Source organism: Ciona intestinalis, chromosome 5 (assembly GCF_000224145.3).
Source record: "Ciona intestinalis chromosome 5, KH, whole genome shotgun sequence".
Classification (NCBI taxonomy): Eukaryota; Metazoa; Chordata; class Ascidiacea; order Phlebobranchia; family Cionidae; genus Ciona; species Ciona intestinalis.
This window is the reverse complement of record NC_020170.2, coordinates 4,626,875-4,646,528: the sequence shown is the minus strand read 5'-3', so window position 1 is coordinate 4,646,528 and position 19,654 is coordinate 4,626,875. Positions and strand designations below refer to the sequence as shown.

The 19,654-nt window shown below is 36.9% G+C and overlaps 3 protein-coding genes across 3 annotated transcripts in view; 2 read left to right on the top strand and 1 right to left on the bottom strand.

The window, feature by feature from the left end:
• Positions 1 to 423, bottom strand: part of LOC100185950 (unconventional myosin-VIIa-like) — a 23,686-nt gene extending 23,263 nt beyond the window's left edge. Inside the window, 1 exon segment of the mRNA XM_026834715.1 lies at positions 270 to 423. Coding sequence (XP_026690516.1) covers positions 270 to 296 — 27 coding nt within the window. The 5' untranslated portion in view covers positions 297 to 423.
• A 7,589-nt stretch (positions 424 to 8,012) lies between these two features.
• LOC100185953 lies at positions 8,013 to 14,837 on the top strand. The gene is made up of 14 exons (XM_002129952.3): positions 8,013 to 8,158; positions 8,663 to 8,782; positions 9,166 to 9,241; positions 9,580 to 9,772; positions 10,257 to 10,460; positions 10,735 to 10,905; positions 11,452 to 11,605; positions 11,883 to 12,006; positions 12,285 to 12,397; positions 12,769 to 12,934; positions 13,326 to 13,498; positions 13,740 to 13,906; positions 14,060 to 14,260; positions 14,598 to 14,837. Exons 1-14 carry the CDS (start codon positions 8,077 to 8,079, stop codon positions 14,730 to 14,732), a joined length of 2,079 nt encoding a protein of 692 aa, XP_002129988.1. The 5' UTR covers positions 8,013 to 8,076; the 3' UTR covers positions 14,733 to 14,837.
• Positions 14,838 to 15,558: 721 nt separating this feature from the next.
• Positions 15,559 to 19,654, top strand: part of LOC100175759 — a 6,156-nt gene continuing 2,060 nt past the window's right edge. Inside the window, exons 1-10 of the mRNA XM_018812055.2 lie at positions 15,559 to 15,766; positions 15,986 to 16,088; positions 16,437 to 16,516; positions 16,783 to 16,885; positions 17,242 to 17,414; positions 17,683 to 17,790; positions 18,062 to 18,122; positions 18,368 to 18,495; positions 18,818 to 18,920; positions 19,349 to 19,539. Of these exons, the coding sequence (XP_018667600.1) occupies positions 15,649 to 15,766; positions 15,986 to 16,088; positions 16,437 to 16,516; positions 16,783 to 16,885; positions 17,242 to 17,414; positions 17,683 to 17,790; positions 18,062 to 18,122; positions 18,368 to 18,495; positions 18,818 to 18,920; positions 19,349 to 19,539 (1,168 nt within the window). The 5' untranslated portion in view covers positions 15,559 to 15,648. The remainder of the gene's footprint in view (positions 15,767 to 15,985; positions 16,089 to 16,436; positions 16,517 to 16,782; positions 16,886 to 17,241; positions 17,415 to 17,682; positions 17,791 to 18,061; positions 18,123 to 18,367; positions 18,496 to 18,817; positions 18,921 to 19,348; positions 19,540 to 19,654) is intronic.

Genomic DNA, 19,654 nt, shown 5'->3' with positions numbered 1-19,654 from the left:
ATTATATTAATTATTATAGGATTCCTGAATGACAAAAGTTATAAGGTTAAACTGTTTAATAATACCAAAGGTACGTAGATTCAAGAAATGTTTTATGTAGTATAATTTTTCATAAAAAATGACATATATAGATATTCAGCTATCTTAAAGTTTACCTTCATACCAATTAAAATTGGACAAAAATAATATTGAAAAAATAGTTTATTGTGTGCTCGCTTTTAAAGAGTTTATCACTAAAACCAAAATAAGTAAATACTAATTCCACCGACCTGTCTCACAAAGATTTGGCGAGACATTTTCAAGTTTGATTTTCTTCACGTTTGTCTCAAAGATTCATAACTTCAAATGTTTCTAATGCAGGTTGGAGCAGCGGTTTTGAACCTGCAAAAGTTCTACTCTGTAATGCAACGAAATACATATTTATATTAAATTGTAAAGATCTGTTAACTTATGTATGAAACTAATAAACATTTTCCTAATATTTCTGATAAAAATTGATAACAAATATTATTATTATAAAGTTTAAACACAATATAATCCAACAAATATAACTTTTATATGCAGTATTTGTATATAATACTTAACTGTCTAACTAAACTCCCTTTAAGCAAATAATATACACAGCCTAAAATTATCTGTAACTTATGAGTACGAACAATTCCTCACATCTACATGGTAATCGTGCGAGAACTGTAACTGTGCAACTACCTCTCGCAGTTCACACAGCGTGTGTCCTCAACCAACTCTAATGTATCGCGATAGCTGTAATTTTACCAATAATAAAAAATTAACCTAGACAGCCGCATCATGTGTGCTGTCAATGTTTGCTCTTTAACTTATGAGTGAAATATGGAGCAAAGACAAACATTCAAACAAAAGGAATAAAGGAGAAAATTGTGAAGTTTATAAAAAAAGCAGGTTAATCATATATTCATATTTGTATTATATTTTGAGACCTCTACTCGCCAATGTGAAGTGCAATCAAATTAACCACTTGATGCTTAAAAATGAAACTAATATATGTGTGTTTGTTAATAATTAGTACATGATACCTAAGTCTTGTGTTGGCTGTGTCAACATGCATTTTGACCTACTGCAATATTCAATAAAGATTTCACATATTAATAATTAAGTATTTGCAATAGTTGTTATAATGATACATAAACTGAAACTTGATTAATTTAACTAACATGAACCTTTAACTTTTTGAATATTCAATGTTGTTCAATACATTAATTGTGCCAAAACAAACATTTTGACAATAAATTTTACATGGCCGACGTAATAGCTACATCAAGTTGTAAATCACAGCATATGAAAAGTTACACATGACTATTCCTATTGAATAAATTGAAACTTCTTCTCTATAATGCTAACAATTCTCTGTATAATGTCTACCATTGCAAATACACTTTTATTTTGGGTTGTTACTGCAAATATACTTTTAAGTACTGTTGTGTTAATGGCTCCTATGTGAGTGGTCAAGCAGAAGTGCTAAACAACACTGACATATGCCTGCACGGTTAGATCAATTATGCATAGAGGAAAATTGCCTCGGGCACTTTAGTTGTTTCTTCAGAGATTTTAAAAATTGTCGTTTTGTTTCTTAGAGTATAAACTCTTTTTAGGGCGTGGTGGCTGTCTGCGTATTTTCTTATTGTTTTGTGGTTTAAATATAATAACTACATCTGCCTTGCATCGTGTTCACAATTACGCATAATACACAAATGGGGTTTTTGGATCGGGAAAACACCGTGACAATTTCCCCTGTTTCGGGAATACATCTTTCTTCTATTTAGAAATTTAGAGTTGTTCGTTTTTGAATACTGTATTACAGTAACCGCGGTATATACATTACATTATTAACTGCTTTCCCAAGCAAAAAATGCGTTGTAAAACTTGAATTCAGTGTAGGAAAGTAAGCGTTTGTAAATGTATTATTCGGTAAAAAGTTTCCATAAGATTCAGGTAGTCGTTAGAAATGAGCTACAACTTCAAATTTACCATTTATGCAGAAAATTGCAATTTTGTTCAAGAAATAGAACGAAAACGTGTTAAAACTGCACCGGTTACGTCACAACGTTGATCGTTAGCGCCATCTCGCGGTACTAATTTTTATTTTAAGTAAAGCTAAGTTAAAATTCGAACAAATGCAGAGAGCGACTTTATTTTGACATAAATCAGTGGCATGCATTGTTTAATAGGAGGCACTTAATTGAGGATAATGAATGCGGGACCAAAGAAAGGTATCTGGCTATTGTTTCAGTACCAGTCGTACAGGTAACTTCGGGTACTGCTGTTTTGAATTGAGTCGTCCGACTCTTGTTTTCTCCATCTGTTCCTGGGTTAAAGTGGTGTTATGTTTGAGAATGAATATGTGAGATAGTTTAAGGGTTTAAATGTAACTTGTTTTATCCTTGCTGGGAAAACGGCAGTCGCTATGACATAGGTGCTGTCAGGTGCTGTTGGCTTACAAGTTGCCACACATGTAACTTTTATGTGTGATTGTTTTCTTCTGTATGGCTGGCAATATAGAAAACCCATTAGTGACCTCTGGGTCACAGCAGGGCTAGAATTAGCCAACACCGTGAAAATTTGCTTCGTATTTTACGGCACGCGGTGTGTGAAACACAACACCCGTGAGTTAATGATTTACTCCGACACGCCAGGATAAAGAAGTTGCATTTATTCAGACAGATGTCTGTTTGTACACGAATACACAGAAATTCGTGCTCTAAAGAAACAAAAGGCGTTATGGCACACAGTTAATCCCATACGTCACTGAAAATCTTGTTATTTTAACGAACTTTCCCGCTGAGATTTCATTCATGGAATTTTCGATTCAGAATATTGATTTTGGGGAGGTGGTTTATAATCACCAACGTAGGTATTCGATCAGTAAAGTAATGCCTCGTTACTGTAGGGATACACCTATTTTTACACAGCATTTCTAGTCTTCTATTGATTGATGTTAACGTGGAGAAGGCGATTTACTTCACGCGTGTTATGGAGAAAACCCAAGCCTACGCGTTGAAGATTTTTTAATGAAGTATTTAAAACCTATTTTATCTAATTTATAGTTTTCGTTTTAAAAATCGGTAATTTAAACGAATAAATGTAACTTGCTTTATCCTCGCGTGGCCGGAAAACGACAGTAGTTATAACACAGGTGTTCTGTTTCATACACCTCGTGACAAGAGTTACCGTTTATGTTACTTTGTGAGTGATTCTTTTTTGAAGAATATTTTTGTAAATTTTCTTTATAGATGGCTAATAATTTGGACAACTCGTTAGTTGGCACTAGGTTGTGTTTACCATGGTATAATGATATATACTCACCACATACGAACCAACACAGCTAGAATAAAGACGACGCCAAGAATACTGAGTGTGGCAACTAAAGCAGGAGTGAGTGTAGATTGATCAATTTCTAAAACAAGAAATTTAGTACACCATTACACCACGCAATCAATTGTACATATATAGTAGATTGGGAGGGATGAGACACATTTTCATTATATTTTCTCGACCCATTTGGTAGTAAACGAAGAACATTCAAATAATTATAATACCGTATTCTCAGGACCTCATGATATACAATATTATGTACTAACGCGGTATCCATCTTATCCCACGGTATTATTATTTATTTATCAGATACTTAAATTTAACAGGAGTCTGGGTATATGGTTGTAAACCGAAGGTCCTATATTTAAATATAATTGCACCATGTACGTTATCTTTGCAAAGTTTTACATATTTTAGTTCTGAAGCCTCCGACCCGACAAGTTGACAGTGTTATTACTGTAACGTTATCAACGTATCTGACGCAATCTCGACGTTTTGAATAAAAAAACAAGTTCCAAAGAGAGACAGCAGGGTACATTGTAAAGTTTTAAAGTCGTGAGGATATGGTTAAACAATTCTTTAAATACACTCTGTTTACTACCAAATTGAACTACCAAATTGAATTTTTCTAATAAGCAGTTCTATAAATACACACATCAGCGTGGAATCCGCTTCTACTAATTTAATTTGTATTCTGATTAATGCAATCAGATTATTGGCTAATGTTAAACGTTCAATTGTAGTCCCAAGTGCTTTAAATTACCAACTGAAGGAATCTACAGTTGAAAACGTTAATGCCCGATTTCTGAATGATTAGCCCTGTGACATAGATTTATATTTGGGTTTAGGTGATACATTTTTATATAGTTCTGTGGGGTAGGATGGGAAAACTTTAGCACATAATATCCAAATATTCTGATCATGTTTTAAACAATTAGCAAAGGTCATTAGGAGTGCTAAGAATAGGTTTTAAAATTCGTTAAATGTTGAATACCAAGTGGGACGATAGAATAAAATGATAATATGTCCCATCTTTTCCCCCACCCTCTATATATACTGGAAATCCTAAGAAAAACAACAAAATAAAGTTTTGTTCTGTGTTATTATTTTAACCTATGAGAGATTAAAGAGGTGGTAAATGTTTTAGCACAATTACAATAAAAAATAGGCTAAGGTTTAGCTAAGTTTAGCTATATAGTTAAATTTATTGTCTTTTTATTTAAGTTAAAAGAAATGAGTTTTTGCCAAGATCGCGGCTTTAATAATTAAAGGACAGCATGGCGCCGTAGAATTACATCGTTGATTAACTAAATTGATTCTAAGGACTAAAGATACCCTGCAACGGCCGATAAGAAATACACGTTGTCGCAGGCGCTAATGGGATCTAAAATCGCGTGAAAATCAGTAAGATCTGCTGATTATACGACGCTTTAGAAGGAGGGTGACAAGCCGTGAAGAAATTACGGCGTTTACATGTTTACTGAAATAAATTTTAGGCGTTTATTTCTTTCTTTTTTAGCTAATAAACATTACAAAAATAAAAATCCTGTTATTGGAAAATTCTTTGACAGTTTCTTTGTTAAACTTGAGAATTATTTTTACCTTTGGCATTCTGAGTTGTTGGTTTTGTTAATCCAACATCTAACGTGTGGTGGGCTGTCGTGTTTTCGTTTAAATTCATCGCTTTTCTGTCCGTTGCATGCTCGGGATCGAAAAGAGTGGTGCTGCAGCAAATTGCACACAAACTAAACCACTGTGGCTGCAAGAAACTGGCACCGCGCCCTGAAAAACGAAAACAATTCGAATAACAATTGCCATCGCTGTTGAACTGTAAGCACTAAGTTATTACTAGCAACAGAAAGACTTGAGTAAGGTAAATACCACTGAATAAATGATGCCCTCTCCAAGACCACAAGTTCTGCTGTCTGACTTCCCAGTGGCTTATATGGGATAATCGTCCACAAAAGCTAACGTGATCTTAAACAAACCACACAATTTAAACAATTTTTTTCACACAATAAAGTTGTGATTTTGAAAAAAACAACAACAAAACGATTCCATTCTATTTGGGTGAGGTATTTAGGGGACTATAAGTTTTAATCCAGATTTGGTTTATTACTCTAGCAACACCCAACAAAAAAGCTAACTCATTTAGGGCGATAGTTATAGTTAAAACTATAGTATACAAAACTTTTTTCAGCCACCGATGTAAAGCTATAAATAAACCTCCACAAATGCTCTTATTAAGCCTATTTCGCATTCTTACCTGCAGGTGGTCTCTTACTGTAACTTTTTTCTGCACTGAACTAACTGCAAACGACAATGTATGAGAAAATAGGCTAATCAAAATTTAAGCAGCGCAGCCCAAACGCGTGCCACAATGTTTACACAGTCAAGCATGGAAAAGAAAAGAGATTTTGGAGTTCTGTCCGCTGGGGAACTAAATTTCTGACAAAGGCATAAAGCGCTTTGTCGTTGTGCTACGAATTGAAATATCGATCAGGTTGGTCCCTTACTTTTACTTTCTGTACTCTCCTATTATTTCGGGCGGTTAAATTGCTCAGCAGAGGATAAGTAACTTCTCCGCCTTTCAATCAATCAGAGGGTTATCGACAGGGACTTATTTTGAGATTATTAATGCAATAGTATATGTTGAAGTGACTTCAGTATACTGTGGTATTACGCAACTACAATGTAGACTTTGCTGGCCTTGTAGTACGAACTATAAAAGGGATTACGTTCATGAAATATGTCGTCTTACTTACACATTTGCTATACAGTAGGATGGGGAAGAATGGGACACCTGTTCATTCTATTTTCTCGTCCAATTTGGTAGGAAACAAATAAAATTTAAAGAATTATAAAACTGTATCCTCACGACTCCCATTTTGGGCGGTGTGTAATTGTTTAAAACACGATCGGGATATTTGGATATTATGTGCTAGTGTCCCATCTTCCCTCACCATACTACATATATCTATATATTTAGTTCTGAAGCCCCCATTATACTGTTTTAGGCCCCAAATCTACATTTTAATCAAATCCACGTTCCTATTTTCACACTTCCGGTGTATACGAGTTAAGCCTAAATACTCATACCAAGACTCGGACTTGGTTTTTAGAGATAGTAGCTCTGTAACATGTGGAAAAAGTCCATCCATTACGAGCAATCCATAATTTATTAAAAGGCGTCTCGAAGAAATGTCTCACTTGGAACCTGAACTGCTTCCTGTCGGTTCGTTAATTAGCTTACAAAACCAATGCCCAGATTTGAACCCAAGAAGCGTTCAAATTGCCGGTAAACGACCTCCGATTTGCTGATATGTTCACGTAAAACAAGTAGGCCGTGGTTCCTGACTATCTAATCGAATGAGGCGCCCTATCGAGTTTCGTACCATTCGCGAGACCTTATACCCCTCAGCGAATCGATGGAAATGACTTTATAGAGACCCAGCCAATATTCACTATACTCGGCCGCAAAATATATGCTCTCCGACACCTAAAATCGCCCGAAACCGCACGGAGAAGTGATAACAGCATAACGTGGGGATTATGTTATATATAATAAAATATCTTAGCACATAACGGCCTAAAGCTCAAAAGTAATATGTTTCAAACAAAAAAGTCGATTTATTAGATATTTTTATATATACTAACTCACTTTATTTAGAAAACGGTACTTTCTGGCACAATTTTGTTGGTATGAAACAAAGATATCACATATATGTCTCGTTGTGTGGCTTATATGCCAGTTCGGTCGATCGGTCATTTTGTCTAAATCCTTCTGTTCTGCATTACTAATGCCCCGTTTTAGCCAGTGAATTAATGAGTTATACGAATCCGTGCCAGGTTTCAAAGTGTTTATTGTTTACAAACTTTAATTGGCTGCGATGTCACCTAATCTACTTGTACCCTGGGGCCCTTATATTCTGTCTTCCCATAACGGTTTATATTGCGTGTTGACGCAACCTAACGACGTGTAAATTGCGCTTCTAGGTACAAATTAAGTTCTGCTCTGTAAATTGGGCCGGATGAGGAGAAGAGTTTAAATAGGGGTACAACAGATTGAAAATTATTTTCTAAATTTCTTCCAGGCAGCAAGATTGGACTAGTCGATGAAGTTAGAAATGGATTAAAGTTTATTTGAAATCCGCAGCGCGAATACACATGTAGATACACACTGCATTTCGTTAGCTATAAAGCAGTCTATGAACGTAATATATAATATCTGACAAGAATTTGTAAAATTTTATTCAGTTTCTTTTATATTAAATTAATCAGCGATTGAACAATTTTGGGGGGTTTTAGGGTTTCATGGTCATGTTTTAGATTTTGCACATACGTTTTAGTACGGACCCATTCCGTGTGGTCGTCAGTTTGCATTTCTATTCTTTGGGCAACTCTAATCGAGCGCTGTTTTCGCTGTCGCATTCGTAGAAACAAATATAAGCTGACAAAGCTGTATATACGATCCCATGTTATAAATCTTCGAAGCGATTACAGACAGCTTGCTTTGTAAACGACGTCTTGATTGGCCGACTTGGACAGGAATATTCCTCCCGGCAATTTGGTGGAACATAATGAGACCGTTTTAGACGCACTTTGTCTCATTAACGTTTTCCTATGTGTTGTACACCCTTTTTGACGCATTGCAGAAGTTAGGGGTTTGTCTCACATTATATTTTGTATTTTATACAGCTATAATAAGGCATATAGGGCAAAATAAGCATGCAGATTAAAATATTTTGGGTTTCACTTTTTGTGGTTCTTGTTTCATGCTTTCATAATGTTTGCGGTCAAAGCGGCGAAGGTAAGATATATACAGGCAGATTGTAACGTCTATTTTAGATACCTAATGCCCCTATTTTGCATTCTAAGACGTTAACATGTGGAAACTTTAATGTCATTCGTTTTGTCGCAATTTCCTGTCTTTTCGTTTTGACCATTCTTTAATCTTCGCTACAGCGAATAAATAAAAGTTTTCTATTATCCTATACTACTGCGGGGTAAGATATCAATAGTAGGAAATATCCCATAGTTCCTTTATTGTTTTTTTAACAAAGATCTATTGGAGTAGTGAAGCTACGGTTATGTAAATCTGTAAATATTCTCGTTTACTTTTAAAGGCGACGATAAAAACTGAATCATTGCCCGAATTTCTATATTACTTAGTTTGCTCAGAATAACAGTTTGTTAAATAACACTTTATGGTCGGAAAAAGTAACTAAAATTTAGCTAAATGGGTGAATGTAGCTTGTTGTATTTTTACGTTTTTAAATAAAATCGACATACGTAATTAATGATAACGTCACAGGCCTACCTTTTGAGCACGGTGAGAGGTATGAAGTCGGTTTTGCTGTTTGCAACAGTCATGCAGCAGATGGAAGTATTTCATCATCTGTAATGTACGACGAATGTAACTCCTTCTGTTGTGGTAAGTCTCAATCGATACGTATTGTGTTTTAGGATGCATCGTTATAATGTAACATAATGTTGCGGTTTCTAAATCATGGACAACAGCTAGAAAAAATTTTTAAATGTTATATAGTACTGTGGGGTAAAATTGGGACAGCTTTAGCGCATAATATTCAAATATCCTGATCGTTTTAAACAATTAACAACGGTCTATATGAGTTTAGTGAGAATAAAGTGTTACAATTTTTCGAATGTTCTTTGTTTAATACCTAATGGGAGGAGAAAATAGAATGAAAGGTGTCCCATCTCCCCGCACCCTACTATATATACAGGAACCACTATACCACATAATGTATTGCGATTAGTGTAAATTACTGACATTTTGTTAACTATACTGTATAGGAGGGCAAGTTATTTTGAATTCAACGCATTTGGATTGCTGTGGTAGCAGGGACTTCGGTTCACCTTATTCCAAACGGTGAGTAATGGTATCTGTAGGTATTGATGGGCCATGGTGTATTCTATGTGGGTGAGGTCCTGCGGCGTGACACGACATTGGTCCTAGGAATTAGGCAAGGAGTTACAGTATATGTTCAATAACATGCGATACCTGATTGTGATGTAGTCCATCAATAAATCTATGATAGACTGGGAAATAATGGGCCAACTCTAAAATAAATCCAGGCCCCAAAGCGTGATGCGCCCCGCTGTAGGACCTCACCCATATGGAATAAAATAGTGCCATTTTGTATTTCAACTATAACAGCATTAAACGTATTTAATCATACGAGTTTTTAACTGTATATTTCAATTTAGGTACGAAAGATGTTGCGAATGGTGGACCGGCCACGGACGTGCTCATTCGAAACGATCATTCAATTACGGCAGTGTTGGTTGCTGTGGAGCAAGCGTTATAGACTGGGGAAGGGACAGGTGCTGTTATGGTGACAGTCGAATCGTTCCATCGGTATTCTACTATAGAAGACAAAAGTGTTGTGGCGGAAGAGTGGTAAGGGAAAAATACACGTAGGTTTCTGTTTGCTAATTTAAAAACTTTTATATAGTAGGGTGGGGGAAGACGGGACACCTTAAGCATATTATATCCAATTTCCCAAATGTTTTTAGATAATTAACAAAAGTCTCTCATAGTGTTCTTTCTTTACTACCAAATGGCAACAAAAAAATGACAAGGTGTCCCATCTTTCCCCATTATACTTTGAATATTTCTAACGATGTACGGTTCATTTAGCCGGATTCGCGGTTGTCTGTATTAAATATAAGGGAAATAAGTTGTTTGTGTCAGAGCTCTTATTATATGGGTATGCTGCAGTGTCGGGCTTAGCAAGTACAAAACAAGTAAAGCGACCCTAATGCATTTTTTAAAGATTAGGAATTACCCAAACAAAAAGCAAACTAAGTAAAGGCACTAATGCGGCTATTTTTAGTCAAGTATCCCCATTTTAGTTCACTTCAAAATTCTTTTTTTTATTAAGATCCCAATTTCTCGTACTCTTGCTAATCACTGGGACGCTGGTTGTTGCGGAACAACATCTACTTATGATAAACGTCGTCAGTCATGTCCATGCGATGATGGGCAGGTAGTGGACGCTCCTAGCTCAAGAACTGGGTGCTGCAGGTCGCCATACGGAGGAACTGCACCTTATATACCAGACACACAGATATGCTGCAACGGTGTGGTAAGTATATATATGGAATTTATAGGGTTTACTATATATTGGAACAAAGGATAGTTTTTCGAACATAGTCTATAAGTTGCGTAATATGCTGCCTATATGGAAAACGTGTATATTGAGAACTGTTTTGTGTCGTTTTATTGACTAAACTTTACATACTTGTTTCATTTCGCAAGTAGCAATAAGCTTTTAGAATCATTTAAACAAAAATATACTTTTGAAATGCATTTTAATTAGACACAGCGTCTATCTTCTATTTAAGTCGCGATGTTTTTAGGTTGGCAACAAGACCAACAATTTTTGCTGCGATAATTTATCAGCTGTTGGTGTGGTTGGCGAATCGGTTTGTTGCGGTGGAAATTTGGTTACCATTAGCCCGCCTAATGCTAACTTGACGGAGTGCTGTAATGGAAGTCCATACGACCCACGGTTTAACGTGTGCTGTAATGTAAGTATTAAACGAAAAAAAAACAATCACCTACAAGTAATATACTTGGTAAACCGTAAGATAGAGCGAGGTGTATGAAACAAAACACCCATGTTATAACGACTGTCGTTTTTCGGCCACGCGAGGATAAAGTAAGTCAATTAATACGCCTAGCAAATAATTACATTTGATTGGAATAGGCGGGGTTTTGTATATATGTAATTAACCTATTATATTCCCACAATATATGGTGGAGACGTGTTCTTATGACGATTTATTGGAACAACACATGACCGACTGGCATCCTTTTGGTTAAGATTACACACTATATGCACAAGTTATATACGTGGTAATTCATAAGCGGACACGCGATGTGTGCAACAGGACACCAGTACTACAACGGTTGCCCTTACCTCGGAACGCGAGGCTGAACCAGTTACCTTCAATCATTCATTTACTCATTCAATAAAGCGAATTTCGAGCACCTGCAAGCATCTACATATCGGTCAAGCATTGAGCCGGTTTAACTTTGTTTTAAATATGTCTTTATAGTTTTCATATTTTCAGTCCAGGTTAATGGGAGTTGTGGAAGGGGCAAACCAATGTTGTGGAGCTGTCCCTTATAGCGAGACCAAGTCCATTTGTTGTGATCTTTCACTTTGGAGTCGGGAGACTGAAGGCACTGAATGTTGTGGTCGATCTGCTTACTTTCCCGACCAAGGTACGTTCATAGCATTAGTAAAACTTATATTTATTATCGTTGGGGTAACGGGCCTAAATCTTTATTTCATGGCATGTCGCGATGCAGGACCTTAACAACGTAGAGTAGAATAGTGGTTCTAGAATCTTTTCTCATTCGAAGAAGTTATTTATAATAGTTTAAACACTAAGACCCTCATTTCGTTTCTGCTATGCAAAAGTTGATCTTTTTATAAACGCAAATACATTGTTAGATCACACAAGTTTTATAAAATACATTTTTCGTCTTTTTTACACAGGTCTGGCATGCTGCCAAGGAAGGGTATTCCTCGTGGACGCATTTGGTGGCGACACATGTTGTGGACTTCAAGTTGACAGTATGCAGTATTATTATCGTGACAGTAATGAGTTCGTTTGTTGCAAGTAAGTTTAAATGTCATATGTGTAAAACAAATCGATCTGGGTAGAGAGTTTACAATAAAATGTTCCAATTTCAACAATTCAGAGCCTTAAAATAAGTCCGTCGTTCAAAGCTTGATAGATTTTCCTTTTGGAAATATTCCGCCCACTATATGTCTCACAGAGGGCATATATATGCTGTCATGTGTGTTTGAAAGCTTCCAAACAAAGCCATAGTTCAAGTTGCCAAGAAAATCTCGTAAACCAAACCAAGACATTTATCAAGTATATTCCTCTCACAGTGACGTCCTAAACGACTCTCCTTCAAGTACTTCCAGTTCCTGCTGCGGCACTCGGGCTTACGACACTTCTACATCAATCTGCTGCGACGGGCAGATCTTTGACAAAGCTCTTGGTAAAATCATGAATAATTTACTTCTAAGGTTTAGGTTACCATAGCGGTTTTTCAGGCGGTCGTATCGCTTGTTAAGCAATCAAAATTGCTGCTAAAATTTCAGTAGCTTTATTTGGATTACAAGATGTATTACCTATGGAATGGCGACCTTTAGACGCTTACATTATTTATCAACAACGACTCAGAAACGAAGAAGAATATGCACATTGCTTTGGGTTTGGAAGTCATGTTTTATACTTCGTGGCTGAGATTTTTGTCGAGGATGTAGTTTGTATGCCCAATCTAATTCCAAATCAATATGGGTTTACAAAATTCACAAGATAAGAGAAAGGCAATAAAATGTATTACATTAAACCACTTTTCCAATGCAGGTAGCAGTTGCTGCAACGGGAGTCCATATTTCCCGAGCAGCAGACACATATGTTGTGGTAATGGACCATTTGGACCGTTCGCCACTCCAAGGTGCTGCGGAGGCGAAGGGTTCGATATTCAAGGAGGGACTGTGTGTTGTGGTGGTCGTGTGTATGGAAAGTACAGGTGAAACCGTTGAACCTGTAACAGTTTCCTGTAGGATTAGATACCAACTGCACATATAAAGATACGATTCCCGATACCAATGTATTGCATGATTTAAGCAACTTCGAAATTCTATTTTTTAAGTGGGTGAGGTCCTTGTCGAGGATCTGGGATTTAGGCCAGATTGCCCGTTAACCCAACACCCAGACTGCTTATGTATGTCGTCCATGTGACCAGTGTGACTCCGTTATGGACTTTATTCACAACACAGTCTTTGACTCTGGACTCCTCATATCATGGACAAGGTCGTGTCACTCACATATTACGTTTTGTAACGAATGAGACTAAGTTTTGCGTCATGGAAATACGACATAAACATACCAACTAATCCTTTCCCACAATTCAACAACAGGTCTCCATCGTGTTGTGTAGATGTTGGTTATGACGTCACAAAACACACTTGTTGCGGTTCATCAATCCTCCCCAACCCTCATGGTACAACTGAGGCATCGTGTTGCGGATCCTACCCGTATGATAGGAAGACAGAACTCTGCTGTCAGGGAACCAATGTTACGATACCTGCCAGTGAGTAAAATATGCAGCTTAGCAGGCCTTGTTCCAATACATTAAGAGGCACGTAAAACAGTCCTAGTTTTAATCTGTAAACCCGGCCATTTAGATGTTTTGTGTATAGTACGGCACGGCACGTATACCTATATAGGCCAGGTTTAGCTCATTATTCCTGAATCGTGTCATAGGCGATGGCCCGTTGATGTAATGAAAAAGTAACAGTTTATACACAAATTAAAAATGAAATTACTTTTAGGTATCCCGAAATACAAAGCCCAATGTTGTGAATCCAATGGTGTGTACAATCCAGACACTCAGTTGTGTTGCCTTGGCAATGTCTTTACCAAAATAAACAGATATACAAGCAAATGCTGCGGATCGGCAATGTACAGTTCAAGGTCACAGATATGCTGCGACCCTCAGGTTGGTACAACCTCATATACAACCAGTAACAGTTGACTTAAATTTCGCACTACATTTGTACATATGTGAAACACAATACCCGTTTTAACGGCTTTCCTTACCGTGTCAAGTGAATACAAATACGTTACAATTACCATTTATTTTAAATTTTAGGACGGAACTGAACCAATTCTGTATCCGTTGACAAGATTTGGTTTAAACAGCGCTTGCTGTGGTGCCGTCATATTTAACACCACTGCTGAGTTTTGTTGCGAGGGAAGGCTTACTCCGAAGACATACACTCAGAGTGATTGTTGTGCGGGAAGAATTTACAACAGAGAGGAAAATATTTGCTGTCGAAACGAACTGCAACCGGTGGGTGTTAAAGTAGGATTTGTAAGAAATATTTATGTGCAAAAGACAGGAGTTTAAAACTGGTTTGATTTGGGCCAATCTATGAGACAGCAGAGCTATGAAATATGCCCGTCTTAAGCGATCTTTAGCGCCCGGAAACTTTTTCTTGAAAGGCCAGAGTTATATTGACCCGTGGTGTATATAGATTAGGTTATAGTCAGAGACATACAACATGCAATGTAAATCTAAAAATGAACACTACGGCCATGGACGGCAGATAAGCAGCGTTCAAACTTGTTGATAAAATTTACGCCCTGTTTATCTACCGTATGCTTAAGAGAATGTTTTGCATCTACAGATTGGGCGAAACGTCCCATGGAGTCGAGCCGAGTGCTGTGGTGGACGATGCTACTTCAGGGGGCCTCAAAGTTGTTGCAATGAACGTATTTACATGGCCCAGGTTCGCAGTAACGTGACATGTGACATTTTCTAAGTTATATGGATGCGAAGAAGGCGAAGCGACTATGATATACATTTTCAGTAGTGGAAGCTCGGTGTTTAAAATTTACTGTTTCAAAATAAACAAACAGAAAATTGTAAAGTTGTTTGAATTTTTTGGAATGCAATTTCTTGTACGGGGAGCTCAGCAGAATGTAGTTGCCTAATGAATGTATGGTGTTCTAGAGACAATACAGTATAGGCGGTTGATAACTGGTTAAAAATTATCTGCCACAGGCTTTACTAAATCAACTAAATCATACTATATATATAGTTAGTATCTGTTAACATTATATTATAGTTTTTGATGCGACAAATTAAATACCTGTAGAAAACAATCAGAATCCGAAAATGTTTTTAAAAGCAATATGTATTCACATTTTACAGAGGCAAAATTAGGTCCATATATCTTAGACCTATTTTGTGGCTGTATTAATATTGCTCCCCATGCAACCGTGAAGCACAGGTAACCGCGAAAACGTAAGGAAAAGTATACACACTGTAGTTTAAATTAGGTATATATACGAACACTTGGTCCAAAGAAAGGCTCCCCTATATACATAATGCGGTTGTATTTGATTTTTAAATGAATTATAACGGAAGATAGTCAGGGCAAGACACAAAATGATTAACATTATAAAGTAAATTGAAGTACTATAATAAACTGCTGTGTATACGTTATCGTAGGTCGGCGAAGTACGAAGTAAACGATGCCTTGGGCTATCATATGAGTTGTCCTCTAAATACCACATTCGGTATCTAGTCTGTGCTGTCATGGTGCGCTTTATTTATAACTATACAACTAGTAGGCCGTTTTTATCATTTACGTCTCAGAACTAATAAAAAATTAATTAGGAAAAAATGCTGATTAAACTGAAAGACGGAGTTCTTTTAAATAAATATTGAATAGAATGAGGTTAACGTTGCGGATCTTTTGCATCTTGGTGTTCTGTGTTGTCTTAGTTAATACCCAGCAGAGAAGGAATAACAACAGGAATCGAAATAACAGAGTAACTCCAGCACCAACAGGTATAGTAAGCAGTAATTTAAAGTACTGTGGGGTAAGATGGGACACCTATAGCACATTATATCCAAATATTCTGATTTTGTTTTAAACAATTACCAACGGTCTATATGAAAAGGTGTTCCATCTTTACCAGAAATGGCTTAACAGTAAATCGAACTTGAAAAGTATCTAAAATAGTCGAGTTAAAATAATTTTTAGTTAATTGAAATATTTTTGTGTAGTTGGGGGAAGATGGAGACCTTCAGTTGTGACAAGAAGACGACCAATTGCAAGTGGAAATAACCGGGGTGGTTCAGGCAATAGAAGACCCAGCACCGTACAGAGGTAACGATATAACTGTGAGCAAATTGTAACTGGCTGTAGGAATGGTGGCCAATAAACATATATGGAAAAAAACAAGCGGGCGAGATCTACATTTCAGGTAACATGGGGATATAGAGAGGAAAATGGAGAAATACAAGTAGGATAAATCATAGACGTATAAAGGGGATGCAAGAGAGTTAATAACTAAAATTGACATCGTTGAAGATGATAGTTTTAGTTTCATGAAATTGTATCCATATCCTGGGTCTCTGAGTGTCATTTTGTAGAGAAACTTTGAAGAACCTTTTATTACTGACACACAGTGGAAGATCTGTATAAAATGCCTTCAATTCATCTCTGTATAAACAGGCGTCCTCTTGAACCATCGGAGTTGATAACACCTCCTTCACGAAGACTGCCAGGAGAAGCCCCTCTTCAGGAACCATCATGTAAATATTTATATTCCCGTGTATGTCAACAACTAATGCGAAAGTAGTTTTATTCTATGGACATAGGAATTAGACCATATTTAGTCCATCTATTCTATATGAGTGAGGTCCCGCAGCGTGGCCATGGGTCCTTGGATTCATTCCAGGATTAGCTCATTACTTCAAGCGAAGGACGTTGCAATGTATAGAAAACCAGTGTGGCCTTTATGAAGATTATTATATTTGTTTCATATTACAACAGTGTAATTATCTATTATTAATTCCAGGGGTTCATTGCATGAACAACATGGAGATTACAAACAGCTGGGCAATGATAAGTAACCGAGGTTACCCGGAGGCGATCGTTGGGCAGATGCAATGCTCATGGATGTAAGTTGAAAGTAACATTGAATGCCAATGAGATACGTATACCACGGGACAGATGTCGAAATGCACGAATCAAACGTTGTGTTGATCATTTGATTAGTTTAGTTTGAGGCATACACATGTCTGTCTATTAAAGAGGGGTATGGAGGTTCTATAAAGTGGCGCGCTACGGGACCTAGAGTCCAGTAGGCTTAATAACACATTTATCCCGTTTTAAGAAATACGAAGAGTTTGAAAACATCTTAAAAATCATTTAAGATATACTATTTGTTTAATTTTGTAATAAAATCTGTTCTATTATTTTCGGGTCTGTCCAGACAAGTTGAAATTACGGTTTTTAAGAAATATTTTGGATTCAGATTCTTTTCCGCAAGAAACACAAGAATTCGTATTTCTTTCTACGATATTGATCTACAACCCGGGGAGGCGGGGCGATGTGGGACACAGTTTGTTGACGTCATTGATTTGCAGTTGCAGAAAAGTCAGGGACGATTTTGTGGCGATCAAATACCCGGGGATTACGTGTCTATGTGTAAGTACTATGGTTATAGGTTTAAATTGCTCTATTGCTATTATAGGAATTTTATAAGTTCCGTTTGGATTTAAAATGAGACTGTGTGTATTAGCGTAGTTTGAATGCAAATGTTTAATAGAGTAAGCGTTTCGGCTGCGAAATCAATTTAGTGTGGTCAGAGGTAAACACACTGAAATCATTTGGTTAATCCCTCAGTAAAAGCGTATATGTACCAGGGATGAAGATTTTATATTCGTGAAAGTTTATTCAATATCACACTTTACAGCAAACAGTTTGAGACTGGATATACAAGGAGACACAACAATAATCAGTCACAGAGGTTTTCGGGCCTTCGTTCGCTCCGAGCCGTTGACCGTACAAGCTGGTTTGAGGCGTAAGTATATACTAACTAATCGCATTTTTGTACTTCTTAGTTTATTGGCTGGTCAAACTTGCTTCCTATCTCAAACTAAAATTATATAGCTAAATCATTCGACCTGCGGCGAGGCAAAATGATTAGTGCGTCTGCCTCCAAAGTTACACACGTCGTAACTCGTAAACAGGCAAGAAGTGTGTGAAACAGAACACCGGTTGTTATAACGACTATGTGGTTGACCCGCCACGTCAGTTTAAATACGATTCATTCATCCAATTTTATTTCGCAGAAAGAAGTCTAAAATTTCATGGCCGAATCACAACAACTCGAAGGCCGACGACCACACAAAGGTATATTTTAGTGACGTACCAGCTAATTATATGAGCGGGCATTGACATTGGAGTATCGCATTTAAAGAGAAACGCACATTGTCAATCCTATTGCCCTCTTGTGAAATATACGTCAACGGTTTTATATTTATCATACGAAAGTCATAATACTGAGGCAGAATACTTATTTATTACATAGCATGTTCCATGCACAGCTTAACAATACATAAGTCGTCACATCGCAATAATCAACATCTACATAACAGGCCCATCATCCGAAGAACGCCTACACCTAACAACAGGGTTCGACAACCAATACGAACCAGAGCTCCACCTACTTATCAAAGACCTGGCCAGAATATATATGGACCTAATCGTCAACCGCAAATTATTGGTAAGCTTTTATACCCTATATAGTAGGGTGGGGGAAGATGGGATACCTTTTCACTCTATTTTCTCACCCCATTTTAACCCCACAGAACTATAAATTGAGATCTTGTACTTTCTACACCTTATTAAAAACTGTGTTTCTACATGCAACAAGTACCTCGAATTAAATACAAACTCAAATTAGATAAACCACAGCTATTTTGGTGACCTACGTCGACGAATCATAAAAAATATATGGAGTTACCACCTTTAAACGAGTATCTACACCTTTAAACAAGTAACTAACGAGTATCGACATACAGGTTTATAAAATATATTATTTACAGACGATACAAGCCCACCCTCGTCACCAAGCGTTGGAATCTACGTTCTGATCGGCTTATTATGTGTAATGATTGTACTCATGGGACTTGCATTCCTTTTCAGAAAGTAAAACTTTACATTTAATATTTAGAATTTCAAAATACTCGTATTGATGGATGTAATGTATCAAACCAAAAATAGAACGTATACATACCTTGAAATAGTTCATTCCCCGCTATAGTACGTCTTTAAAACAATTTTCTTGGACAACAGTATGCTTTATATATACAGACTACAACACAGTTCTACTAATACGAACTGCTACACATTACAACTGATTTCGCGAACAGCAATTACAATCAACACAGCGGCGTTTTTTCAGCGGCAAGTGGTGAAATAGCTGAGGAAATAAAAATGTCAACTCTCGCCTGGCTTGGCTATAATTGGTTCCCTAGCGGTTGTTTTGTTTACTAAGCGTTTCCATAAAAAATATTTATTTTAAAGTTTTTTTTACAATATACCGTACAGTTTTGGTTATTGGGTTTTCATTTTAGACGGCTGCGAAAAAGATACGATGAATTTCGAGGAAAAGAGGGAAAAGAAAAAAAGAAGCCCGATGACGACATTTATAAACCTGCAGAATCAACTTACATGGCAGGAGATAAATTATCTCTTCCTGGTTATTCACCGAAATTTCAACGACGTAAAAGTGGATGTGGTTGTAGTAGAAGTGTAACGTTCGAAGGTAAGTAACTTTTGGGACATTATGGGCCATATGTGGCCCAAATCCAGGCCAAATATGGCCCACGTACAGGCCGCTGTGCCTCGTTGCACAATGTAGAAAATTACTTACTTAGAAT